We start from the raw sequence: 26,957 nt of genomic DNA, 5'->3' as shown, positions 1-26,957 counted from the left end.
CCTCATTATGAAACCAATAGTGCTCACATTGCTTACTGTAATGCAAACACTGGACACGAAGCCAGCATCAATATCCCACAATGCAATGCGGTAGTCACGACATAATTCATAACAGACGATGGCTTGACAGCTCTGCAACGTCAACAACGCTTCAATTGAAGAGTAAGATTTGACTTTGCTGGACGTGATATTATTATTATTATATATTATTACGTTATATATTTTCAAATGAGTTCAGACTTTAGGATTCTCACAGATCAGTGCGTCAGAAAAGATGCTGCTACTGTTTATACACACAAGAGTGTGTTGAACTTGAGTACGTGCGTATTCGTACACAATTCATGTTTTATTTACTTTTTTTATCCCTAAATGAGCTTCATTGTCTTGAAGTTATGAAACAGAATGAGAAGAGTCTGGTCGCTCTCAGTGTCGTCTATAACATCTTTATCAATTCAATATCTATGCAGCAGTTTATACTTGATGATATATGTATTATTGTTATTATTTACCTTTATTTAACCAGATAAGTCAATGGAGAACCAGTTTACAATGACAACCTGTTGATACAAGACAAAATAAAACAAAGAAAAAAATCTCAAACAAAACTTACAACATCACCATATGCACAATATATATTATATACATATTGTGAATATGTGAGTGTTTGCAACTCATTCCAGTCACTTGGAGCAGCAAACTGGAATAAAATGTTATTTTATTTTTGGATTCTGGAGAGAGTTGTTTACATTTGTTCATATTTTCAGACAGTAGGAATAATAATTTTTTAAAGAGAGGCGTAGTTCCCCTTTAACTCCTCAGGTTATTGAGGGGCGGAGCGAAGAGTTCTGTCTGGCATCCGGACAAATTTAGAAGTGGACATCTACGGCAGATTGGCAGAGAGATGGAGTGGAGAGAGAGAGAGAGAGAGGTAGAGAGAGAGAGAGAGAGAGAGAGAGGGAGAAGCCTCTGTGCTGTAAATCACACTCGTTGGAACGCGTTAACGTCACAGCGTTCACTCAGAGAGAGAGATGGAAACACTGAGAGCTTCTGTTTGCGTTGCTTTGTGGCGACGTGTTTCATTCACACCTATGGTTCTCTCCTGTCTGATAGATCCAGATATTGAAGCCTCTTACACAAAAAAAGGATTTGAGATGTTCTTTCTCGCAGCTCTGGTTTATTCTAGATTTGAAGTTATTATTGGTCAGCTTCAGGTCCAAACGTTCCACCTGATGTGCCTGTAAATACTTCCTGAGTAGAGAAGTGTAATTCAGGCAGGCTGTAAGTTAGACGGGCTATTCATGGATCAGCTAGTCGGAGGTTTAGGAGGCTTTCCCCATAAATAGATGAGATTGTTCTTCTCCTAATATCAGATAAAACGTGTTCTTCCAGCGGTATCTAACCATATAGAAATGTTTGATCATAACCTCAGATTAGGTTTAGGCAACAACACCAACAGTTAGGTTTAGACAACTAAACCAACAGTTAGGTTTAGACAACTAAACCAACAGTTAGGTTTAGACAACAAAACCAACAGTTAGGTTTAGACAACAAACCAACAGTTAGGTTTAGACAACAAATCAACAGTTAGGTTTAGACAACAAACCAACAGTTAGGTTTAGGCAACAACACCAACAGTTAGGTTTAGACAACAAACCAACAGTTAGGTTTAGGCAACAACACCAACAGTTAGGTTTAGACAACTAAACCAACAGTTAGGTTTAGACAACAAAACCAACAGTTAGGTTTAGACAACAAACCAACAGTTAGGTTTAGACAACAAAACCAACAGTTAGGTTTAGACAACTAAACCAACAGTTAGGTTTAGACAACAAACCAACAGTTAGGTTTAGACAACAAACCAACAGTTAGGTTTAGACAACAAACCAACAGTTAGGTTTAGACAACAAAACCAACAGTTAAGTTTAGGCAACAAACCAACAGTTAGGTTTAGACAACTAAACCAACAGTTAGGTTTAGGCAACAAACCAACAGTTAGGTTTAGGCAACAAACCAACAGTTAGGTTTAGACAACAAAACCAACAGTTAGGTTTAGACAACAAAACCAACAGTTAGGTTTAGACAACAAACCAACAGTTAGGTTTAGACAACAAAACCAACAGTTAGGTTTAGACAACTAAACCAACAGTTAGGTTTAGACAACAAACCAACAGTTAGGTTTAGACAACAAACCAACAGTTAGGTTTAGACAACAAACCAACAGTTAGGTTTAGACAACAAAACCAACAGTTAAGTTTAGGCAACAAACCAACAGTTAGGTTTAGACAACTAAACCAACAGTTAGGTTTAGGCAACAAACCAACAGTTAGGTTTAGGCAACAAACCAACAGTTAGGTTTAGACAACAAAACCAACAGTTAGGTTTAGACAACAAAACCAACAGTTAGGTTTAGACAACAAACCAACAGTTAGGTTTAGACAACAAAACCAACAGTTAGGTTTAGACAACAAACCAACAGTTAGGTTTAGACAACTAAACCAACAGTTAGGTTTAGACAACTAAACCAACAGTTAGGTTTAGACAACAAAACCAACAGTTAGGTTTAGACAACAAACCAACAGTTAGGTTTAGACAACTAAACCAACAGTTAGGTTTAGACAACTAAACCAACAGTTAGGTTTAGACAACAAAACCAACAGTTAGGTTTAGACAACAAAACCAACAGTTAGGTTTAGACAACTAAACCAACAGTTAGGTTTAGACAACAAAACCAACAGTTAGGTTTAGACAACAAAACCAACAGTTAGGTTTAGACAACAAAACCAACAGTTAGGTTTAGGCAACAAACCAACAGTTAGGTTTAGACAACAAAACCAACAGTTAGGTTTAGACAACAAAACCAACAGTTAGGTTTAGACAACTAAACCAACAGTTAGGTTTAGGCAACAAACCAACAGTTAGGTTTAGACAACAAACCAACAGTTAGGTTTAGACAACAAAACCAACAGTTAGGTTTAGACAACAAAACCAACAGTTAGGTTTAGACAACTAAACCAACAGTTAGGTTTAGGCAACAAACCAACAGTTAGGTTTAGACAACAAAACCAACAGTTAGGTTTAGGCAACAAACCAACAGTTAGGTTTAGACAACAACACCAACAGTTAGGTTTAGACAACAACACCAACAGTTAGGTTTAGGCAACAAAACCAACAGTTAGGTTTAGACAACTAAACCAACAGTTAGGTTTAGACAACAAAGCCAACAGTTAGGTTTAGGCAACAAACCAACAGTTAGGTTTAGGCAACAAAGCCAACAGTTAGGTTTAGGCAACAAACCAACAGTTAGGTTTAGGCAACAAAACCAACAGTTAGGTTTAGGCAACAAAACCAACAGTTAGGTTTAGACAACTAAACCAACAGTTAGGTTTAGACAACAAAGCCAACAGTTAGGTTTAGGCAACAAACCAACAGTTAGGTTTAGGCAACAAACCAACAGTTAGGTTTAGACAACAAACCAACAGTTAGGTTTAGACAACAAACCAACAGTTAGGTTTAGACAACAAACCAACAGTTAGGTTTAGACAACAAACCAACAGTTAGGTTTAGGCAACAAACCAACAGTTAGGTTTAGACAACAACACCAACAGTTAGGTTTAGACAACTAAACCAACAGTTAGGTTTAGGCAACAAACCAACAGTTAGGTTTAGGCAACAAACCAACAGTTAGGTTTAGACAACAAACCAACAGTTAGGTTTAGACAACTAAACCAACAGTTAGGTTTAGGCAACAAACCAACAGTTAGGTTTAGACAACGAACCAACAGTTAGGTTTAGACAACAAAACCAACAGTTAGGTTTAGGCAACAAACCAACAGGCATTATTTTGGCATTATTTTCGTGCTGAGCAACAAGAAAAAAACCAGACAGTTGTTGTCCCTGTAAAAGAAAGCAATAGATTGCATTTCAGGGCTGGATGACAACAATGGTCTAAATATAATGTGACGTGAGTGTCTGGTGTTTATAGACAGGTTCAAAGAGTTAGAGCACTCAGGCTCATATAACAGAGCATATCAATGCTTCTCTGTCCTGCTGTGCAATAGAGGCTTAATTAGACTACAGTCTTACTACAGTAACGTTCACCGGTTTATTACAGGTTAGGACAAAGATCCCTCTCTTCTTCTTGAGGGCGTTTGACGGAACAGAACCACTAATGCGATGCAGTGTAGAGTGACGTCCTACTTTGTCACACCGGAGGTGTTAACTGTGCCCCAGAGCTGCAGAAAAATCACCCTCAATCTGAATCCAATGAATCAAAAGATACTGTTGCTGTTTCTCCCGTAACGTGTTCTGGTAGCTGTCAAACCTCAGAGTGTTTCCTATATTTGTAATATGTCGAGCAGATGACAACGACGACTGAGCACACGAGTTCTCAGGAGATCCAGGTAAAGCACCTCCTCCTCTCCCAAGAGACAACAGTTCAAACAGTACAGCGGTGCACCCCCCCCCCCCCCCCCCCCCCCCATCATCTGCATGTCTGTTCATAGATAACCTGTCTGCTTATTTCACCTGTTGTCCTCGATGTTGGCACGTTTTTAATGTTAAAGCCTTAAAAGTTTACAAGAAATCAGTTAAACCTCTGCATGAACGCATTATAAACACTTATAATGTGTTATAATCTGCTTATATCACTGTGTAATCAGTTATAAGCTCTCATAAATATTATTAATGCTTTATAACCATCATCATGTCACTGACATTATTTCAATGTGAGGATCATTGTGTATTATAATTCTCATAGTTGTAACACATTATAATATTTTTTATAATGCGTTATAATCACTGTTATAATGCATTATAATGTGATTTTAAGTTGCTTTAAGTGGTCATTGTTTAATTGAAATAAAGACAGAAAATGTATTTAACAACATTTTGTGTTCTTGCATAGATTTAATTATATTTTATTCACTTTACTTTAAGCAAACAATGACCACATAGAGTTACTTATAGTCACATTATAATGTTTTAAATATGTTACAGTGATTATAATTTGTTACAACTATAGGAATTATAATATATAGATGATACTTGAAAATCTACAATAATACATTATACGTATATGCTTTTAACACATTATAAATAGTGCTACCGGCTTTCTGTTTGAATGAAACCTTCCAGAAGAAATGGCTTCATTGAGCTCATTTAACTGCTTGTGACCGCACATTCAGCTTCACCGCCTGTTGCTTGTTGTGTTCGTCCTTCAGTCGCTCTTCATCCAACATTCATGCCTTTATCCCAACCGCCTGTATCTGTTACTGACTTATTCTCCCTTTAAAGTCTTCACATTGAGTCATTGAGTTATTAGAGTGATAGGTAGGTTGTTTTCTCTTCATCTTGACACGATCAGATCGTTATTTAATCAACAAATTCACATTACTGTCGTAAAATACCTGAAACGGTTTGTTTTGTTGTCACGTCGCTGAGTCCTCCTCGTCGTGTCTACGATCACCTCGTTGTGCGTTGTCCTTCCTGTCGTGGAGGAGCCGAGGCCCTCTTCAGGTAGTCGGGTGGCTGATTGTGTTTCCTCTCTCCTCCTCCTCCTCCAGTCTGGCTTGCCCACCAGGAAAGTCAGGAAGAAGGTGAAGGTGGACACCTCCAAGTTCATGACTCCGTACCTGGCTCACAGCCAGAAGATGATGGAGCAGTACAGTCACGTGAGCATCGAGTCAAAACAATCTCTTCTGTCTGCTTCAGCTGTAAACGACGGTGGATTATTTCAGTGTTGTTTTTAAATTGTATTTAAGTTTATTGGGCTCTTCTCGACAGAACAAATACCGGCATGCGTACGACATGACCAGAGGGAATCCTCCTGCCATCATCACTGATTCTCCTGAAATGATCCGCATCAGGAAGGCCCAGGAGCAGCTCAGCGAGGTAATAATAACGCCTGAGAGTCAAGGCTGAGGGCAGAGGCTTATTAAAATAGTGCTGATTTAAATTAAATTAAATTATTCTTTGTCAGCAATAGAGCAGACATGCTAAACTAATTTTTTATTTATATATATTGTTTTGATAAATGTGTTTATTCATTTAACAGACCAATGAATTACAATGAACATAAAGGACACATTTACATTTATTTATTTAGGTGTTTTCTTTTATACAAAAAAAGAAAGAAACATTTAAAAAATATAATAATAATAATGATAAATAATCAACCCATCCTTTTTATCATAGTGGGTTTTGAATGATGAAACGGCTGCACTGTAAATGATTTGAAACGTATTATAACGGTTTCAGATAAAGCTATAAATAGAACTCTAAACTAAACACTAAAGGTGGATTTTCTCTCGTCGTGAATGATAATAACCAACACGTATCGCCTTCAGGTTAAATACCGCATGGAGGGAAATAAGGCTCGGACAACGAGCTTGTACGACGGTCAGGCCAGAGAGGTCGCCCACGTCAAGCGCGTCTCCGAACTGATCAGCAAGGTGAGTCACCTGAACGTAGACTCAGAGGAGCAGAAGCGTCTCAATGTTTAACACCGATGCTCGTCTCTCGTAGGTTCTGTACAGACAGAAGTGGGACGAGACGAAGGACCGGTACCTGCTGCCTCCGGATGCTCCTGAGCTGGTTCTGGCTGTGAAGAACGCCGCTAACTACAGCAAAGTAAAGACAACGTTCTGACGGCAGAAATAACATCTGATGCTTTGTTTAATACAAAGAAATGCATTCACCTTGTTTTACACCTTGTTCAGAAACTTTACACGGAGCTCTGGGATGAAGAGAAGACCATGTTCTACCCGTACAGCGACAGCCCCGAGCTGCGCAGGGTGGCCAAAGCTCAGGAGGTCCTCAGTGATGTAAGTTGAGTTCACGGAGGACAACCAGAGTTCACCTGCAGCCAGCGAAGCCTTCAGACGTTAGACCGGTGTGCTTCAAACCAGCTTCACAACCGGGTTCATTACCAAGGAGGTCATCACGTAAAAGGAATTCTCTTTGGTGTTTTGGTGCATAACATAAACATCGTAAGAGAAAATTAAATGAAGTTAATATAAATTAAAATAAAATATATTTAAAATAAATAAATAATAAAAACATTTTTTTAAATAAATTGTAATAAAAATGTAATTCCAAATAAAAGCAAGTATTGCAAAAATCAAGACACATAAATATAGAATAGAAGAAAAATACGATAAAATTAAAGACAAAATACTATAAAATATCTACAGTATATCTGACTTAAACATGGAAGAGCTGTGCAGTTTTTACAAGACGTAGTTTTGTTCCAGAAATTGTACAAATAATGTACAAAAACATAATATTTGTGAAAAAGCTTTTAACAATTTTAGGGTTTGGTGATGTGAGAATGTACGTTATGAGAATGTTGTCAGCTGGCAGAGAGTTTGCTGAACCGTTTATTCTGCGGCAGCGCTCTCCTTAATATAATATAATATATAATATATATAATATAATATAACTGGCTTTTATTATCCTCAGTGAGAAGGAGAGTGAAGAATACTCTCACATCTGGTTTATTCATCTGGAATACCAAAACACAACATACACACCGTATATTGATATTGTGTTCAGCAAACATAGCACGATAGAGGATTTGATCCGTATGATAAACTGTTTGAATGACTGTTTTTACATTGAAACAATGTAGAATATCTAAGTAGCTGTGACTTTACCTCAACATCAACAAGCACATTGTCTCCGTCTTTAATGTTGTTTATTTTGTGCTGAGTCAGATTTATCACATGTAGTTATTTTCACTCACATTGCAGGAAATTAAAACGGTCGTTAGCGTGTAACCTGTTCTGCTGATGTCACCAGTCGATACGATCTGTGTGCTAAGCTCAGCTATTGATGTTGAAGATGTACCCACCTCAGTCAATTTGAACTCCTAATGTGTGTATGTGTGTGTGTGTGTGTGTGTGTGTGTGTGTGTGTGTGTGTGTCTGCAGATTCGCTACAAGAAGGGTCACGATCAGCGTAAGGCGAAGTACACCTCGCTGGCTGATCCTCCTGAAGTGGAGCTGGCCAGGAGAGTGAACGACCAGCGCAGTGATGTAAGCGTTTAATGTGTCTATGTGTCTATTAATGATAAGTGCAGAGGAGAATAATCAACCTCAGGGCTTCTCAGGGAAATCTAATTTGAGAGGCTCAAACTTTCCTTCTGTCTCTGACTGATTCTGCGTTTAAATGATGGCGAAAACAAGTTCTGCATTCAATCAGACGTTTGCCTCCTTTAAACACCACAGTGAATATAACTGGCTTTATTACGCCATTATTATTATTTTGTTTTTTTTTGTTTTCCACAGCTTAAATACAAGGAAGATTACAATAAGAACGTGAAGGGTCAATGGTGCGAGACGCCGTACTTCGACGTGGCGACTGCCAGGGTGGCGATGGAAAACTTCAGCAGCGTAAGAGCCGACTTCCACCTGAAGGTTTTCTGAACGCTATAACTTTAACTGCATCTCACTGTCCTGATCCTTTCCTCCCTGCAGAAAAGATACACGCAAGACTACGAGGACAACAAAGACCAAATCTATTTCATGCAAACGGACACGCCCGTTTATGACGCCAACAAGAAGGCTCGCATCGCTGCCAGCGGGGTGAGTCCACACAGAGGACATCAGAGTTATTACAGGTCCTAGAGCTCCAGATAGAGCAGAGAGTGAGTCTACACAGAGGACATCAGAGTGTTATTACAGGTCCTAGAGCTCCAGATAGAGCAGAGAGTGAGTCCACACAGAGGACATCAGAGTTATTACAGGTCCTAGAGCTCCAGATAGAGCAGAGAGTGAGTCTACACAGAGGACATCAGAGTGTTATTACAGGTCCTAGAGCTCCAGATAGAGCAGAGAGTGAGTCCACACAGAGGACATCAGAGTGTTATTACAGGTCCTAGAGCTCCAGATAGAGCAGAGAGTGAGTCCACACAGAGGACATCAGAGTGTTATTACAGGTCCTAGAGCTCCAGATAGAGCAGAGAGTGAGTCCACACAGAGGACATCAGAGTGTTATTACAGGTCCTAGAGCTCCAGATAGAGCAGAGTGAGTCCACACAGAGGACATCAGAGTGTTATTACAGGTCCTAGAGCTCCAGATAGAGCAGAGAGTGAGTCCACACAGAGGACATCAGAGCGTTATTACAGGTCCTAGATCTCCAGATAGAGCAGAGAGTGAGTCCACACAGAGGACATCAGAGCGTTATTACAGGTCCTAGAGCTCCAGATAGAGCAGAGAGTGAGTCCACACAGAGGACATCAGAGTGTTATTACAGGTCCTAGAGCTCCAGATAGAGCAGAGTGAGTCTACACAGAGGACATCAGAGTGTTATTACAGGTCCTAGAGCTCCAGATAGAGCAGAGAGTGAGTCCACACAGAGGACATCAGAGCGTTATTACAGGTCCTAGAGCTCCAGATAGAGCAGAGAGTGAGTCCACACAGAGGACATCAGAGCGTTATTACAGGTCCTAGAGCTCCAGATAGAGCAGAGAGTGAGTCCACACAGAGGACATCAGAGTGTTATTACAGGTCCTAGAGCTCCAGATAGAGCAGAGTGAGTCCACACAGAGGACATCAGAGTGTTATTACAGGTCCTAGAGCTCCAGATAGAGCAGAGAGTGAGTCCACACAGAGGACATCAGAGTGTTATTACAGGTCCTAGAGCTCCAGATAGAGCAGAGAGTGAGTCCACACAGAGGACATCAGAGTGTTATTACAGGTCCTAGAGCTCCGGATAGAGCAGAGTGAGTCCACACAGAGGACATCAGAGTGTTATTACAGGTCCTAGAGCTCCAGATAGAGCAGAGTGAGTCCACACAGAGGACATCAGAGTATTACAGGTCCTAGAGCTCCAGATAGAGCAGAGAGTGAGTCCACACAGAGGACATCAGAGTGTTATTACAGGTCCTAGAGCTCCAGATAGAGCAGAGTGAGTCCACACAGAGGACATCAGAGTGTTATTACAGGTCCTAGAGCTCCGGATAGAGCAGAGTGAGTCCACACAGAGGACATCAGAGTGTTATTACAGGTCCTAGAGCTCCAGATAGAGCAGAGTGTCTCAGAGCAGAGTGTGAGTCAACACACTGACGCAGGGACGCGCTGTAACACAAGACCTACATTTAAATTCAATGCCACTGCAACAAAGTGCAACATATCAGACTTCCACCCACACATTCATGCACACATGCGTCATTTTATCAAAGAATATAAAGACACATGCAGCGGGGTTTTCCACCGCCGTCGCGTCATACGAGTCAGCGTGAACCAGCCTGAGCTGAACTCTTTGTGTTTTTTGTTTGTTTTTTTCAGGTCCAATACAAGAAGGAGTACGAGAAGGGCAAAGCACAGGCCGACTACAACACGCTGCCGGCCACAGAGAATCCTCTCCTCAGACAGCTCCGATACGCCGGCACCATCCTCAGCGATGTGGGTAGTCTGAAGAGAAACTACAGCTGCTTTTATAGAGCAATGATGGAGCATGTTTTGGGCTCTTTACAGTAAAAAATATCCTAAGTTTACAACATAGGAAAAATCTTCCTAATGCTAATTCCTCCACTCATGGCTGTGTTCCTATCTTATCTTAACTTAAGCTGTGAATTATCTTCTCCCGATGGACGAGCAATAACATCAACAGCTGTCTGAAAACACTCCTCCTAACTCGGGGAAATCCCTAAATTAGTACGATTCTGTTGGTGGCAAACATTTGTGTCGGAGGCCTTTTTGAGCCATAACTCAAGAATTGATTTGCTTATTATGACAATTTCATACAAATATAAAATAATGAAGTGAATCTACAGTATGTCGGACAGACATGGATGTAAACTGACACTTTACTGGTTTGGTGGAGGCAAACAACCAAAAACTAAATCTAAACTAAGTTAAGAGAAGATTTCAGACTTTGTACGTTTCTGAGCTGAGTCCCCTGGTCTCCATGTCTGTGTCCTGTGTAGACACGAGACATGAATTTACTCTGGTTAGACTAGAATGAGGTGACTGCTGAATGATTGAGGTGACTGGCTTTTATTTACAGCGTCTGACATGAAGCTTCTCTGAGTGGATTGTTAATTAAACCATCTGTAAAGTCAATTGCATGCAGAGAAACTCATCGAAAAGTCGATTTAATTGAATGAACTTGACGTGTGTGCAGCCAGTCCGATGATGCGTTCAGCTGTGTGTGTGTGTGTGTTTTCTTATTTGAGTTGCTGATCATAACTCCTCATATGTGACGTGTTCTATCTTCCTTTACAGAAAGTCTATAAGGCCAGCTATGAGAAAGCCAGAGGTTCCAGCATCAACTACTGCGACACGCCCAAGTTTCAGATGGACTCCGTCCTCAAGAAGTTCACTGATGTAAGAAGAAGCTGCGAGCTGAAAGGAAAGCTGTGATCTTATTGTTTTCAATATTCACAGTTTGATTTATTTCTTTTTTTAGCTACGTTACAAAGATAAGTATGAAAACGAGGTGAAGGGTCACTACATCGGCAGCTATGAAGACGTCTACATGCTTCACTGCCAGAAAGTCGAGGAAATGAAGAACGAGGTAAAACTGTTTTCTTTCAATTTTTCTAAAAATCTAAATCCCCGGTGCAAGAGTTTCATCTTCATCATGTTCTCCTCTTTCATCTCGCAGCAACTTTATAAAGCCGACTATGAAGACATTAAGACGAAATGCTTCTTCCCTCAAACGCTGACGCCCGAGTACGAAGCCGGGAAGAAGCTGCTTCAGTGCAGCGATGTGAGTAGCTTCATAACGAGACGTCTTTGCAGTCAAGTCAGATTCTCCCGTTTCTGAACGTTTCTCTTTTGAAATGCTTTTGCAGAAAACGTACCGGCAGCATCCAGACACAGTGAAGTTCACACAAGTGGTGGATTCTCCAGTTCAGCTTCAAGCCGCCATCAACGCCAAACAGCTCAGTGACGTACGTACGAGCGCACCGACCGCCGCCTCCGTTTCAATTCACACATTTTAACCTGTTGTTAACGTGAGTAGTGTAATAATAACCGTTTCATTTATTACTGCACTGTTCAAGCTTCAGCACAGGTTAAAATATGAACAGAATCATTTCAGAGTCAGAAATGTGAAAAACATTCATAATGCTGCAAATATATGAATATTTAAATACTCCAAGATTGCCACTTTAAGTAAAGGACATTTATAATACATTAAGAGGTGAGCTCATAAAAAAGGAAATATATTACCAATAAAACAACAAATAACTGAATGAATGGATTTAAAACAGAGGAAGGTATGGAAGTGCATATACAAATATGATAACAAGCTCAATTTAAACATGTAAAATGTTTCTTTTATTGTTTTAATACATTACATTATGTGTTTCATGCCCCTGTTTGTGTCTTTAACTATGTAAACCTGCACTGAAGCAGACTAACCCGTCTGCAAACTAAAACACCGTCAAATATTAAAATAAAGAGGAAATAAGACGTGAAGGGAAAGAGGAAGAATAGTTCTAAAGCAGACGATTACAAGTTATTTAACATAGTGAGATATTGTAGGTAATAATATTTAATAACCTTATAAAATGTCTTCTAACCGTAACGACCAACCAGAGCTGAGGCTGCAGCGGTAGAGCTGCTAGGTAGATTATTATTAGATTATTGTCTGTTCATTGACACCAAATTGCCTCAATCTTGAGCGAACGTTCTCGATCAAATCCTCCCAGAATATGCAGATCATCTGAAAATCAATCATCTGCAAACTGTAGCCCAGCTGTCTTTCTGTGGGCGCCATGGAAACTGGAGAGCCGTCTCTTCAGCGGTATAAATAGAAACGAGCGTTCAGTCGGCCCAGAATAAACCCTGTGATCAGAGGGGGGGGGGGGGGGATAGAGCCCAGCTCAGACTCTGCTGCCCTCCAGTGACACAAAGATAACACGTCACCTCAACTCCAGTCTGCCAATTAACCTGCAACGAGCAGCACGACAGCTGAATCACATTCTAACTAAAGACAAATAGTATTATTTTTTTATGCATTATTAAATATGTGCTCATTTAAATTTCAGAAATCTGAACGTTGGTTAAAGCCAAGTTCAACATTCTTGTTTCATAGTTTATAAAAATCCCTCTCCTCCATGTTGTTATTATTAAATGTATGAATGAGTGTGTGAGTGCTGTGTGAACCTTCAGCACATAGAGAGGAGTGAACGTGTGAAGTTTGGTGTGTGTAAGAGCTGCTGAAGGAGATTTATCATCAGAGTCTGAGAACAAACTCATTGAGAGAAAACGTCCTTTAAAGAGACGTTTAGTTCATTACAGACATTTAGAGACTCTACAGGTGAAGAGTTAACACATGAACTCATAGATTCACCATGAAGCTTCACCACTTCATCAAGAACACTAAGAGGAGGAGTTATTTATGTTTAAATATAAATAAACAGACTTTCTACTTCATGACCAGTGCATGAAGTAGGATATCTTCCGCCTGTGTTGTGTCACCTTAGAGTGAAACATAACTTTGTGACTTTGTTCTCTTTGCAGTTGAACTACAGAGCAAAGTACGAGGACACAAAGTTCCAGAACTGCCTCCCTCCAGACTATCCCTTCTTCATCCAGTCCAGAGTCAACGCCTTTAACCTCAGCGACGTAAGAAGCCGCTCCGCTCCTCGTTCTCTACCTCTCACCTGAAGTTCAATGGCTGCGAGCTTTAGACTTAAGACTTCTTAGACTTTTAGTTTCCTGAACAGCTCGACTTTCTCTCTGCAGAACTGTTACAAGTACGATTGGGAGAAATCCAAAGCGAAGAAGTTTGAGATCAAAGGCGACACCATCTCGATCCTCGCCGCCCGCGCTCACACAAACATCGCCAGTGACGTGAGTCCGCTGCAGCATCGGCCGCTCTGGGTTCTGTGTGTCAGGTATATTTTATTCATCCACTCATTGATCACCGTATATTCTTCCTTGCAGGTTAAATATAAGAAGGAGTATGAGAAGAACAAAGGACAGATGGTCGGAGCCCTCAGCATTAACGACGACCCCAAGATCTTACACTCCGTTCACGTGGCCAAAATCCAGAGCGACGTGAGTCGTTAGCTCTCTGCATTTAAAAACATGCTTCCTTCAACGCTCTGAAACCAAAGACGTTTCTTCACTTCTTGATTTTCACTTCAAATAAAAGTTCTGCTTCTCTGGAAACAGACCATCATGACCGAGGTAGAGAGAACTAGAACATGTCTTTTTACATGTTTCCAGCCTCTCCTCCTCTCCTCTCTCCTCTCCTCTCTCCTCTCTCCTCTCCTCTCTCCTCTCCTCTCTCCTCCTCTCCTCTCTCCTCTCCTCTCTCCTCTCTCCTCTCCTCTCTCCTCTCTCCTCTCTCCTCCTCTCCTCTCTCCTCTCTCCTCTCCCCTCTCCTCTCCTCTCTCCTCTCCTCTCTCCTCTCCTCTCCTCTCCTCTCTCCTCTCCTCTCCTCTCTCCTCCTCTCCTCTCTCCTCTCCTCTCTCCTCTCTCCTCTCCTCTCTCCTCTCTCCTCTCTCCTCCTCTCCTCTCTCCTCTCTCCTCTCCCCTCTCCTCTCCTCTCTCCTCTCCTCTCTCCTCTCCTCTCCTCTCTCCTCTCCTCTCCTCTCCTCTCTCCTCTCCTCTCCTCTCTCCTCTCTTCCTGTAGTTCAGTCAGAGTTCCTCTCTTGTGGTCACATGACTGTTGGTCTCAGATGAATCAATCATGACGTCATAGTTTCACTAGTTTCACACTTTAATGTTTTTAACAGAATCTGGTTAAAACAAACGGTTTATTCGGGGTGAGATCAAATGAGATTTTGATGAAATATCACAATTCTAAGCTTAGTTTCGGTTGCTTTTTCTGACGGAAGCGTTCGTCACACATGATGTGTTCAAGGACTGTCGGAAGAGATGAAAATCTGATGATTATGAGAGTTTTTACAGCTTCAGGCTGTAATAAACGCTGTAGTTTTGGTGATTGTTTAAAGAAAACATGCTTTTCCATCCCGCCGGCGGGTTTTGGGGTTCAGAGGGTTAAAGAGAAAGTACATTAAAGCCATTAATAAGTGTAAATTGACGACATTTACCATCAACACTGATTGGACATCCTCTTAAAAAGGAAACTTCACACTTTTGATATTAATTCATCTGAGCTGCAATAAGAGTTCAACACTCTCTCCCTGATTATCTCCACAGCGTGAATATAAAAAGGACTACGAAAAGATAAAGACCAAGTACCACGCTCCGCTGGACATGATGTCAGTCACCTTGGCTAAGAAGTCCCAGGGCATCGCCAGCATGGCGGGTTACAGGAAGATCAGCCCCAACTACTTCCTTCCTCCGGACAGCGTGCTGCTGACCACGGCCAAGAAAGCCAACATCATCCAGAGTGACGTACGTATTTAATCCTAATATAAAACCTGTACTCGCATGCTTATTTTGAGAGTAATTATATATATATTCAGTGACACCATTTGATTTTGTTTTGTCTGCGTTGCAGAATGACTACAAGTCAGACTACAACAGCTACGTCAAGGGAGCCCCGTGGATGCCCTTCGGCTCCCTGGAGGTGGAGAAGAATAAGAAAGCCGGTGACATCCTGAGTGAGGTGCGCGTGTCGCTTCAGTCTTCCTCTACACTCGTGGCGTGTTATTTAATTACTTGTTAACGGTGTAATTTACTATCTTCCTGCAGAGAAAATACAGACAACACCCCGACACGATCCCCTTCACCTCCATCGACGACCACCCCGTCATGATGCAGGCCAAAGTCAACCAGCTTCAGAGGAGTGATGTGAGTCACGTTCAGCTCTATTTAGACATCTTTCTCACGTCGCTTTTGTTCGGCTCGTGTTGAATTCTGCCTCTGGTGCTTTTTTTCTGCCTTCCAGCTGTTCTACAAGAGAGGCCTGGAGGAGATCCACCAGAAGTACTCTCTGCCTGCTGATCTCCCCGAGTTCCAACAGGCCAAGTGCAACGCCTACAACATCAGCAAGGTGAGAAACAGAAACACTGAGAGATCAATCGTTTTAAATCGTACAAACCAAGTATTATTTTACAACTAGGGATGTGTATGGTTAGCATTTTATTCATACTAGAGCTCTAATCAATACTATTATCGGTTCTGTGAGAAAAAAAGACAATAAATTAATAAAATAATCTCTAATAATTTCTTTATTATTCTTGTTTGTAAATAAATAATCTTTCTTGAAACAAGAAGTTCTAAAATCTTTAAAATACATTCTCAGCTCAATGTTTTATTGTGTTTGAGACAAACAGAGTTCTACAATGTTTTCTTCTCTCTGATCATGATGTGAGTCTCACGCTGTACTGAGAGGAGACAAAGAGACAGAGAGACAAAGAGACACAGAGACAAAGAGACACAGAGAGACAGAGAGACAGAGAGACAGAGAGACAGAGAGACAGAGAGACACAGAGACACAGAGACAAAGAGACACAGAGAGACAGAGAGACAGAGAGAGAAAAGAGACAAAGAGACAGAGAGACAAAGAGACACAGAGAGACACAGAGACACAGAGAGACAAAGAGACAGAGAGACAGAGAGAGACAGAGGCAGAGAGACAGAGAGACAAAGACACAGAGAGACACAGAGACAGAGACACAGAGAGACAAAGAGACAGAGAGACAGAGACAGAGACACAGAGAGACACAGAGACACAGAGAGACAAAGAGACAGAGAGACACAGACACAGAGAGACAAAGAGAGACACAGAGACAGAGAGACAGAGAGACACAGAGACACAGAGAGACACAGAGACAGAGAGACACAGAGAGACACAGAGACACAGAGACACAGAGAGACACAGAGAGACAGAGAGACACAGAGAGACACAGAGAGACACAGAGACACAGAGACACAGAGAGACACAGAGAGACACAGAGAGACAGAGAGACACAGAGAGACACAGAGAGACACAGAGAGACAAAGAGAGACAGAGAGACACAGAGAGACAAAGAGAGACACAGAGACAGAGAGACACAGAGAGACAGAGAGAGGACGTTTGATACGAGGACGTCTCACTCCAGAACTAAGAAAGTACCGATAGCAGAACCGATAACTCTGAACCGCATCAATACTTCGGGTTTTTACTCACTTAGAACCGGTTCTCTTTAAGAACCGAGTTTCCTGGGGGATCCCTACTAATAGCACGCTTCCTACGCAGTTATTTTTGGTATGTTTTAATTAATTTCCTCCTAAATGTGATATACTGTATATGTCACTGCTGCCAACTCCCCAATTTAGTTTTGGAATGAGATTCTGTGTCGGTGCATTTTATGAGGAGGCCTTCTGTGACATCACACACCGAAGGGGTCAGAGGTCATCCCTCTTCAACCCCCCAGGAAGTTTATTAAAAAAGCAGCCAAATTCACAATTTATAGACAAAATGCCACCAATGGATAAATATGGTTGATCAGCATACCTGAATAATGTCACTACTAAGTCCCCCAGGATCACATCTCGTACCCAAGTGCACCACAGTGACGCCAAGAGAGCTTGGTGGAACGCTGCCGATGCACTTGGCAAGTTGCACTCGACTGCGATCTGGACACGGAAATAGAGCCCGTGGTGTCCTCTTGCAGGCCATAAATTGCATCGCTCCGATTTACCTTCAGGAGCTCCTCACCCTTCCATCCTCACCCCTCAATCCTCACCCCTCCATCCTCACCCCTCCATCCTCACCCCTCAATCCTCACCCCTCCATCCTCACCCCTCCATCCTCACCCCTCAATCCTCACCCCTCCATCCTCACCCCTCCATCCTCACCCCTCCATCCTCACCCCTCCATCCTCACCCCTCCATCCTCACCCCTCACACCTCAAAGAGATGGACAACTGAAACATGAGGCATCATTAATACAATGTTTCAGGTTTATTCTTTATTTGTTATCTGTTTATTCTAAACATTAACATACATGTAAACTGTCACGTTTATGAATGAATCCAGTTACAGATATGGAAGTCAAGGTAGCGGTTGTGTGAGAGTGCGTGAAATGCGTGGATTGCGTGAGTCTCGCGGTCAATGAGTGAAATGCAGCAGTGTGTGTAGTGGATTCATGCCAAAATGCTCATATGTTTTGTTCTGTGATTTCAGAACTGCTACAAGGTCGCCTGGCAGGAGTTGATCGCTAAAGGTTATGACCTGAAGCCCGACGCCATCTCCATCGTCGTTGCCAAAGCTGCCAGACATGCTGCCAGTAATGTAAGTTCCATTTTAACATGCTCTGTACCAGACATGTTGTTCTTTTTGTTGCTTTAAATAACCGTTAAAATTCTTTAAACTCTAAATAATTAGAGATGTTAAACGTCCTTTAACCTCTAGGTCCAGTATAAAAAGGCTTACGAGAAGGCCAGAGGCCACCACGTGGGCTTCCGCAGCATCCAGGACGACCCTCTGCTGGTTCACTACATGGCGGTGGCGAAGATGCAGAGCGAAAAGAACTACAAGAAGGACTACCACAAGGCCAAGCTGAAGTATCACACCCCAGTGGACATGATGAGCGTGGTCCACGCCAAACACGCCTCTGCTGTGCAGACCTACACCGGCTACAGGCAGCCCAACCACAAGTACTTCATGCTGCCCGACGCCATGAGCGTGGGCCTCGCTCGCAACATGAACTACAATGCCAGTGATGTAAGCTTGATTTTAGGGACTTTGGTTGTGATAATGTAGGTAAATACTTTATGTCTTGGCTTAAATAGTCTGATAAGCTATTTTTCTCTTTTCCTTTCTAGTTTAACTACAAACAGGATTATGAGACCTCAGTCAAGGGAATCGGCTGGGTTCCTATTGGTTCCCTGGATGTGGAAAAAGTCAAGAAAGCAGGGGAAGCTCTGAACGAGAAGAACTACCGCCAGCGCCCCGACACCTTCAAATTCACCAGCACCGTTGACTCCATGAGCATGGAGCTGGCCAAGAGCAACGCCAAGATCATGAATGCGGTGAGAAGGAGCAGATATAAATCTGATGATTTTTAGTCTTTGAATTCCTTCCTCAGAATAGACATAAAACCCGATCTCTTCATTGTGATTGTGCAGAAAGAGTACAAGGCCAGTGGAGAGAAGTTCATGCACACTTACCATCTCCCTGCTGATGTTCCTGAACTGATGCAAGCCAGATACAACGCCGTCAACATCAGCAAGGTCAGTCGCAGATTCTTGTCTAGCGTGTGTGTGTGTGTGTGCACACGCAGAATGTATAAAGAAATGAAATAGTTGCTGTATTTGTAACATAACACTGATTTTGTTTAGAATTACTACACCTATGCTCATCGTCAAGATCTGCTCAAAGGACATCACGTGAAGGAAGACGCTATTTCCATTGTTGCAGCGAGAACATCCAGAGACATTGCCAGCGATGTAAGTTGTGAATATGGTAAAAATATCATACTATTCAAATGTTACTGAAATGGTGGGAATTTGAAATTAAGATTGAGAACCAAGTTGTCTTTCAAGAGTTTATTATAGCTTTTGCATATGGGCTCAGATCACACAGCGATCAATGGTCTCCACAGAACAAGAGCTCACTGTTAAAGTTACACTTTTATACCTTTGATCTAAAGGATGTAGGTGTTATATGTGCTCGGAGGCAGACGGTAAGGAAAAGAAGTGAGAGTTGAAGGGGAGGTTATAGTTAAGAAAAACAAGTTTAATGATGTATATATCCTGTAGTTAGACAACGACAATTATCAAAACATTTCTTTCACATTTTCCCCCTTTTATCATACTATGCAAATCAAAATAATGATGGCAAATGTAATGTGTTTCCTTTATGCAGTACAAGTACAAGCTGGCATACGAGAAGGCCAGAGGCCACCACGTCGGCCACCGCAGCATCCAGGACGACCCTCTGCTGGTTCACTACATGGCGGTGGCTAAGATGCAGAGCGAAAGGAACTACAAGAAGGACTACAACAAGGCCAAGCTGAAGTATCACTCCCCAGTGGACATGATGAGCGTGGTCCACGCCAAACACGCCTCTGCTGCTCAGACGTTCACTGGCTACAGGAAGATCCCTCACAGCTACATCATGCTGCCTGACAACTTGCACCTGCAGCGGTGTCGCGGCATGATGGACATTCAGAGCGACGTACGTAATACATACACAGCAGCAACACAGAGACGCCAGTTAACACATTTGTGTGCTTTTTGAACATGTTTTCCTTTTTAAACACACAGAATCTCTACAAGTCAGATTACAACAACTACAGTAGAGGCGTAGGGTGGGTGCCCATCGGTTCTCTGGACGTTGAGAAGGCCAAGGTTGCTACAGCCGCGCTGGCTGAACGGGGCTACCGTCAACATCCCAGTACTCTCAAATTCACCAGCAAGACTGATGCCATGAACACAGCTCTGGCTCTGGCCAACACCAAGAGCTTGGACAACGTGAGAATGTTGCATCTCTTAAAATGTCTTGAAATATTGAAGAATGTCGGACTAAAACTCCTCCTGCAAGAACGAGAATTCACAGGTTTCACTGTTCTTTTTGCTTCCCTCTAGGCTTCCTACAGAGCTTCTGGTGAGAAGTTTGTGCACACCTATCATCTGCCAGCTGACTCCCCCGAGTTCCTTCAGGCTAAATTCAACGCCCAGACGCTGAGCGAGGTTAGAGCACAATGTATTTATTGAAAATCAAAGTCTTATTCCTGAAATGCCAAGAGTATATCAGCCTCTACTGTGTACCAAACATGGTCTTAACTGCTGTTTATCCACAGAGTCACTACAAGCACAAGTGGCTGGAAGATATTGCCAAGGGATACGACATGAAGCCTGACGCTATTTCTATCCTGCATGCCAAGCACGGAAGACACATTGCCAGCAATGTATGTAAATCATAAATTCAGCCCTTTTTTTTTTCAATTTCGCTGAAACAGTCATCGACAGGAAACTTACTTGTTTTCTTTTTTCTTTCAGGTCCAATACAAGAAAGCGTACGAGAAGGCCAGAGGCCACCACGTGGGCTTCCGCAGCATCCAGGACGACCCTCTGCTGGTTCACTACATGGCGGTGGCGAAGATGCAGAGCGAAAGGAACTACAAGAAGGACTACAACAAGGCCAAGCTGAAGTATCACTCCCCAGTGGACATGATGAGCGTGATCCACGCCAAACACGCCTCTGCTGCTCAGACGTTCACTGGTTACAGGAAAATCATTCACAACTACCTCATGCCGCCTGACAACGTGAACCTGGAGCGGTGTCGCAAGGTCAACGCCCAGACGAGTGATGTGAGTGACAGTTTCATCAATGATTTGTCTCTTTTATTGCAGCTACATTGTGTGCTTGGATTTTCACATTCGTGCAAAAAGGTTTAAGTAGATAATTGACATTGATCATAACCTCACTGTCTCATTTATCTATTTATTTCGTAGTGGGACTACAAGTCTGAATATAACAGCTATATCCGAGGTACCGGATGGGTCCCCATTGGTTCTCTTGGAGTTGAGACCGCTAAACTTGGCGGTCAGATTCAGAGTGAACATCGGTACCGCACTCATCCGTCCACCTTCAAGTTCAGCAAGCTGATGGACTCCATGGACTTGACTCTGGCTACTGCCAACAACAAGATCATGAACAAGGTGCAGCATGTGTATAGTGTAGGGGTCAGAAAATATCACTTATGGTCTTGTTCATAGGCATCAACTTCGGTTTGTTTTTCTGGTGTCTTCATCTACAGCAAGCATACACTGCAGCTTGGGAGAAGGACAAACGGACGATCCACATCATGCCGGACGCTCCGGAGATTGTCCTGGCCAAAGCTAATGCCCTCAACATGAGCAAAGTAAGGCGTTACATTACAAATGTAAAGATATAGATCGTGTTTATACTTTTATTTGATTCATATGAATGTATTTGTTTTCACAGAAACTTTACAAAGCCGGTGTTGTGGCGATGGCCAATAAAGGCTACAACCTCAAAGCAGACGCCATCGCAATTTTGGCCGCCAAGTCCGGTACCACCATTGCCAGTGATGTAAGTTGAAAATAATTTCCTGTGCCACAATCAAGAAGTTAATCTACTACAACCCATCGTACATGGTAAACACGTATTTATTCACCGTCACAGTACAAGTACAAGCTGGCTTACGAGAAGGCCAGAGGCCACCACGTGGGCTTCCGCAGCATCCAGGACGACCCTCGGCTGGTTCACTACATGGCGGTGGCGAAGATGCAGAGCGAAAGGAACTACAAGAAGGACTACAACAAGGCCAAGCTGAAGTATCACTCCCCAGTGGACATGATGAGCGTGATGCACGCCAAACACGCCTCTGCTGCTCAGACGTTCACTGGTTACAGGAAAATCATTCACAACTACCTCATGCCGCCTGACAACGTGAACCTGGAGCGGTGTCGCAAGGTCAACGCCCAGACGAGTGATGTGAGTGACAGTTTCATCAATGATTTGTCTCTTTTATTGCAGCTACATTGTGTGCTTGGATTTTCACATTTGTGCAAAAAGGTTTAAGTAGATAATTGACATTGATCATAACCTCACTGTCTCATTTATCTATTTATTTCGTAGTGGGACTACAAGTCTGAATATAACAGCTATATCCGAGGTACCGGATGGGTCCCCATTGGTTCTCTTGGAGTTGAGACCGCTAAACTTGGCGGTCTGATTCAGAGTGAAAATCGGTACCGCACTCATCCGTCCACCTTCAAGTTCAGCAAGCTGATGGACTCCATGGACTTGACTCTGGCTACTGCCAACAACAAGATCATGAACAAGGTGCAGCATGTTTAACTGAGCTCCATAGTGCAGGGACAAAGAAAAGTTGTTTGTATTGTTCACATTAATCATCTTTGGTTTGTTTTTCTGGTGTCTTCATCTACAGCAAGCATACACTGCAGCTTGGGAGAAGGACAAACGGACGATCCACATCATGCCAGACGCTCCGGAGATTGTCCTGGCCAAAGCTAATGCCCTCAACATGAGCAAAGTAAGGGGCATATATGAAACTCATAAACCAATTCAATTTTATTTGTATAGCCCAATATCTCAATTCACAAATATTCCATATAGGGCTTCACAATCCGTACAGCATATGATATCCTCTGTCCTTGGACCATCGCATCAGAAAAGGACAAACTCCCCCAAAAAAATACCCTGTTTGTGAATGTAAACACATTTTTATGTCACTTACAGAAACTTTACAAAGCCGGTGTTGTGGCGATGGCCAATAAAGGCTACAACCTCAAAGCAGACGCCATCGCAATTTTGGCTGCCAAGTCTGGTACCACCATTGCCAGTGATGTAAGTTACAAAAAAACATCCTGTATGAAATCAATATTTACAATACATACTGCATAGTACATGTATATATAAGAGTACAGTCTCTGTGCATGACAAAGTACGCGTTTGCTGTCACAGTACAAGTACAAGCTGGCTTACGAGAAGGCCAGAGGCCACCACGTGGGCTTCCGCAGCATCCAGGACGACCCTCGGCTGGTTCACTACATGGAGGTGGCTAAGATGCAGAGCGAAAAGAACTACAAGAAGGACTACAACAAGGCCAAGCTGAAGTATCACTCCCCAGTGGACATGATGAGCGTGATGCACGCCAAGAAGGCCTCTGCTGCTCAGACTATGACCGGATACAGGAAGATCCAGCACAGTTACTCTCTGCTCCCTGATGCCATAAACCTGCAACAGGCTCGTAAAATGCAGTTCATCGCCAGTGATGTATGTAGAGTCTGACTTAATCGTCTTTTAAATTTACATTTATTTGTAGATTTTAAAACAAAAATCCAAAGCTCTACATTACTGTGCTGCATTGTGAAGTTGTGAAGGAAATCTGTTGATATTCTCCCTCAGAACGAGTACAAGAGTGATTATGACAGCTTCATGAAGGGAATAGGATGGGTTCCTATTGGATCGTTGGATGTTGAGAGAGTAAAAACAGCTGGAAAGATCTTGAGTGAGTCCCGGTACCGTCAACAACCGGCTAAGTTCAAATTCACTAAGGACATGCACTCCATGGATCTGACACTGGCCACTGCCAACAACCAGATAATGAATAAGGTACTGGATGGGACTAGCTGTGGAAATGACACAAATATCTCTTCTCGAGCATTTATGTCTAAGATATGAAGCCATCCACTACATTTATGTTTTTAGCAATCCTACATCACCGCCTGGGAGAAAGACAAGACGTCCATCCACATCATGCCTGATGCAATGAACATTGTTCTTGCCAGAGGAAACAAGAAGAACGTCAGTGAGGTACAGTGTGATAACTTCATTTTTCCTCACAATTTTCACACAATTTTCTTGCTCCATCATCATTTGTAAGGTAAAAAATACAATAATAACACTTTATAATAACCATCATTAATAAATGGTAAATTGATAGCCAATTACAGTTTAGTTAATAGTTATTTTACTGTTAACACAGAATTAAATATTTTTGTGCTCAGTGTTTTGTTTTAAATTATTGTGGTCATATGAAATAATCTTTTTCTAAATTTGTTTCTAAATCATAAATTGTACCATAGCTTATATGAGACGATACAAATGATATATTCTAATTACATTAGTAAACTATTTATTAACAGTTCATTGTTGCACACATTATAACATGTTATTTACTATATTAGGCATGTTTTCATACCAAATGATTTATAAACCTTTAGGAAATTGTTTTAAACATCTATAAACATTACATAGATCGATGGACCAGAAACCAATCATTCACCATTGACAAAGTATTAACTATCTATCTAAATAATGCTTATAGATCCTTTACAAAGTATTTATAAACCATTTAACAAGGTGTTAACTATCTATCCAATCAATGTTTATAGATGCTTTACAAAGTATTTATAAACCATTTAACAAGGTATTAACTATCTATCCAATCAATGTTTATAGATGCTTTACAAAGTATTTATAAACCATTTAACAAGGTATTAACTATCTATCCAATCAATGTTTATAGATGCTTTACAAAGTATTTATAAACTATTTAACAAGGTATTAACTATCTAGCTAAACAATGTTTATAGATGCTTTACAAAGTATTTATAAACCATTTAACAAGGTATTAACTGTATAGCTAAATAATGTTTATAGATGCTTTACAAAGTATTTATAAACAATTTAATAAGGTATTAACTGTATATCTAAATAATGCTTATAGATCCTTTACAAAGTATTTATAAACCATTTAACAAGGTGTTAACTATCTATCCAATCAATGTTTATAGATGCTTTACAAAGTATTTATAAACCATTTAACAAGGTATTAACTATCTATCCAATCAATGTTTATATATGCTTTACAAAGTATTTATAAACCATTTAACAAGGTATTAACTATCTATCCAATCAATGTTTATAGATGCTTTACAAAGTATTTATAAACAATTTAATAAGGTATTAACTGTATATCTAAATAATGCTTATAGATCCTTTACAAAGTATTTATAAACCATTTAACAAGGTGTTAACTATCTATCCAATCAATGTTTATAGATGCTTTACAAAGTATTTATAAACAATATAACAAGGTATTAACTGTATATCTAAATAATGTTTATAGATGCTTTACAAAGTATTTATAAACAATTTAATAAGGTATTAACTGTATATCTAAATAATGTTTATAGATGCTTTACATTTACTATTATTTATTACACATTTAACAAGGTATTATAATCATCAGTTGCAAATATGATTATAATAGTAATTGAAATAATGTTTGTAGACAGTTTACAAACCAATTATTTACCATTAATAAGATATTACAAATACCTGGTCCATCTATCTATGTAATGCTTGTAGATGTTTTAGTAATTATTTGGTAATCATTAACAAATACTTAGGAATGTAAAAGGCTATAATGTGTGCAATAATAAATTGTTAAATAATGTAAATAATAATAATTAGTAAACATTATTTATTATCATTTCATTGTTTTCAAAAGGAAAATAACTATACACTCAGATTTAACTAACTATCAAGTTACCATTTATTAATGATGGTTATTATTGCAAAGTGTTACATGTTATAAAAATGTATTTATTCTCTCTCTCTCTCTTCAGAAACTGTACAAATTGGACAATGAGCTGTCCAAGAAGAAGGGCCATCATGTTGGTGGTGATGCCATTGCAGTCCTGGCTGCCAAAGCTTCCACTGCTATAGCTAGTGATGTAAGTGTCTGCGTAGTTATTTATATATTTTACCTTTTGTATAGCAACATTGCATGGTTACAAAAACTCTCACACTTACTTTTTTTTAGTACAAGTACCACACAGGATACCGTAAGCAGGTCGGCCACCACATCGGTGCTCGCTGCGTCCAGGACGACCCTCTGCTCATGCTGGCTCTGAACTCAGCCAGGATCGCCAGTGACGCCCTGTACAAGAAGGACTTCAACAAGTCCAAGACCAAGTTCAACCTGCCGGTGGACATGCTGGCCTTTGAACTGGCCAAGAAGAACCAGATCCAGGTCAACCACGCCAACTACATCACCCGCCTCCACAACTGGACTTGTCTGCCAGACTCCAGTGATGTGGTCCAGGCCAGACGTGCTTATGACATACAGAGTGATGTGAGTATGAATCCTTGAGTTCATATTAGGAAGTTGTCATGTTTATGAATGTACATTTTTTACGTTTTGGAATATCTTTCACCATAATAAACTCTTTCTGTTTGGTCCAGAATGTTTACAAGGAGGATCTGAAGATGATGCAGGGCATCGGGTGGGTGCCTATAGGTTCACTGGATGTTGAGAAGGCAAAGAAAGCAGGCGACGCCCTAAATGAGAGAAAGTATCGTCAACACCCGTGGAACTACAAATTCAAAATCACCACTGAAGACATGCCCATGGTGTTGGCTAAGGCCAACGCTCAGGTTATGAACAAGGTATTTCGCAAACACTGAAAACACTTTTTCTGTAACTGTTTCTGTTTTAAAAAAATACATTTTATGATATTTTAGAGAATGTTTATTTATACAACACAGATTTTTGCTCTTATCGACATGATTTAATATTGTTTGATAGATGCGTGTAA

The 26,957-nt window shown here is 41.1% G+C and overlaps 1 protein-coding gene across 15 annotated transcripts in view; it reads left to right on the top strand.

The window, feature by feature from the left end:
* Window positions 1–26,957, top strand: part of neb (nebulin) — an 82,056-nt gene that overhangs the window by 2,742 nt on the left and 52,357 nt on the right. For all 15 annotated transcript variants that reach the window (XM_079169934.1, XM_079169933.1, XM_079169930.1 and 12 more), the window contains exons 3-45: window positions 5,562–5,669; window positions 5,782–5,889; window positions 6,345–6,449; window positions 6,523–6,627; window positions 6,717–6,821; window positions 7,929–8,033; window positions 8,286–8,390; window positions 8,475–8,582; window positions 10,288–10,404; window positions 11,227–11,328; window positions 11,411–11,518; window positions 11,609–11,713; window positions 11,799–11,897; window positions 13,474–13,578; window positions 13,699–13,806; window positions 13,900–14,013; window positions 15,124–15,321; window positions 15,428–15,535; window positions 15,622–15,720; window positions 15,818–15,922; window positions 18,040–18,147; window positions 18,268–18,579; window positions 18,681–18,887; window positions 18,984–19,088; window positions 19,197–19,304; window positions 19,723–20,034; window positions 20,124–20,330; window positions 20,445–20,549; window positions 20,660–20,767; window positions 20,859–21,170; window positions 21,315–21,521; window positions 21,620–21,724; window positions 21,808–21,915; window positions 22,009–22,320; window positions 22,465–22,671; window positions 22,778–22,882; window positions 23,089–23,196; window positions 23,314–23,625; window positions 23,758–23,964; window positions 24,061–24,165; window positions 25,986–26,093; window positions 26,183–26,494; window positions 26,605–26,808. In XM_079169934.1, the coding sequence (XP_079026060.1) occupies window positions 5,562–5,669; window positions 5,782–5,889; window positions 6,345–6,449; window positions 6,523–6,627; window positions 6,717–6,821; window positions 7,929–8,033; window positions 8,286–8,390; window positions 8,475–8,582; window positions 10,288–10,404; window positions 11,227–11,328; window positions 11,411–11,518; window positions 11,609–11,713; window positions 11,799–11,897; window positions 13,474–13,578; window positions 13,699–13,806; window positions 13,900–14,013; window positions 15,124–15,321; window positions 15,428–15,535; window positions 15,622–15,720; window positions 15,818–15,922; window positions 18,040–18,147; window positions 18,268–18,579; window positions 18,681–18,887; window positions 18,984–19,088; window positions 19,197–19,304; window positions 19,723–20,034; window positions 20,124–20,330; window positions 20,445–20,549; window positions 20,660–20,767; window positions 20,859–21,170; window positions 21,315–21,521; window positions 21,620–21,724; window positions 21,808–21,915; window positions 22,009–22,320; window positions 22,465–22,671; window positions 22,778–22,882; window positions 23,089–23,196; window positions 23,314–23,625; window positions 23,758–23,964; window positions 24,061–24,165; window positions 25,986–26,093; window positions 26,183–26,494; window positions 26,605–26,808 (6,501 nt within the window). The remainder of the gene's footprint in view (window positions 1–5,561; window positions 5,670–5,781; window positions 5,890–6,344; window positions 6,450–6,522; window positions 6,628–6,716; window positions 6,822–7,928; window positions 8,034–8,285; window positions 8,391–8,474; window positions 8,583–10,287; window positions 10,405–11,226; window positions 11,329–11,410; window positions 11,519–11,608; window positions 11,714–11,798; window positions 11,898–13,473; window positions 13,579–13,698; window positions 13,807–13,899; window positions 14,014–15,123; window positions 15,322–15,427; window positions 15,536–15,621; window positions 15,721–15,817; window positions 15,923–18,039; window positions 18,148–18,267; window positions 18,580–18,680; window positions 18,888–18,983; window positions 19,089–19,196; window positions 19,305–19,722; window positions 20,035–20,123; window positions 20,331–20,444; window positions 20,550–20,659; window positions 20,768–20,858; window positions 21,171–21,314; window positions 21,522–21,619; window positions 21,725–21,807; window positions 21,916–22,008; window positions 22,321–22,464; window positions 22,672–22,777; window positions 22,883–23,088; window positions 23,197–23,313; window positions 23,626–23,757; window positions 23,965–24,060; window positions 24,166–25,985; window positions 26,094–26,182; window positions 26,495–26,604; window positions 26,809–26,957) is intronic.

Source organism: Pholis gunnellus, assembly GCF_910591455.1.
Source record: "Pholis gunnellus genome assembly, chromosome: 12".
NCBI classification, from domain to species: domain Eukaryota; kingdom Metazoa; phylum Chordata; class Actinopteri; order Perciformes; family Pholidae; genus Pholis; species Pholis gunnellus.
The sequence above is the reverse complement of the archived record's forward strand: the minus strand, read 5'-3'. Positions and strand labels throughout refer to the sequence as shown.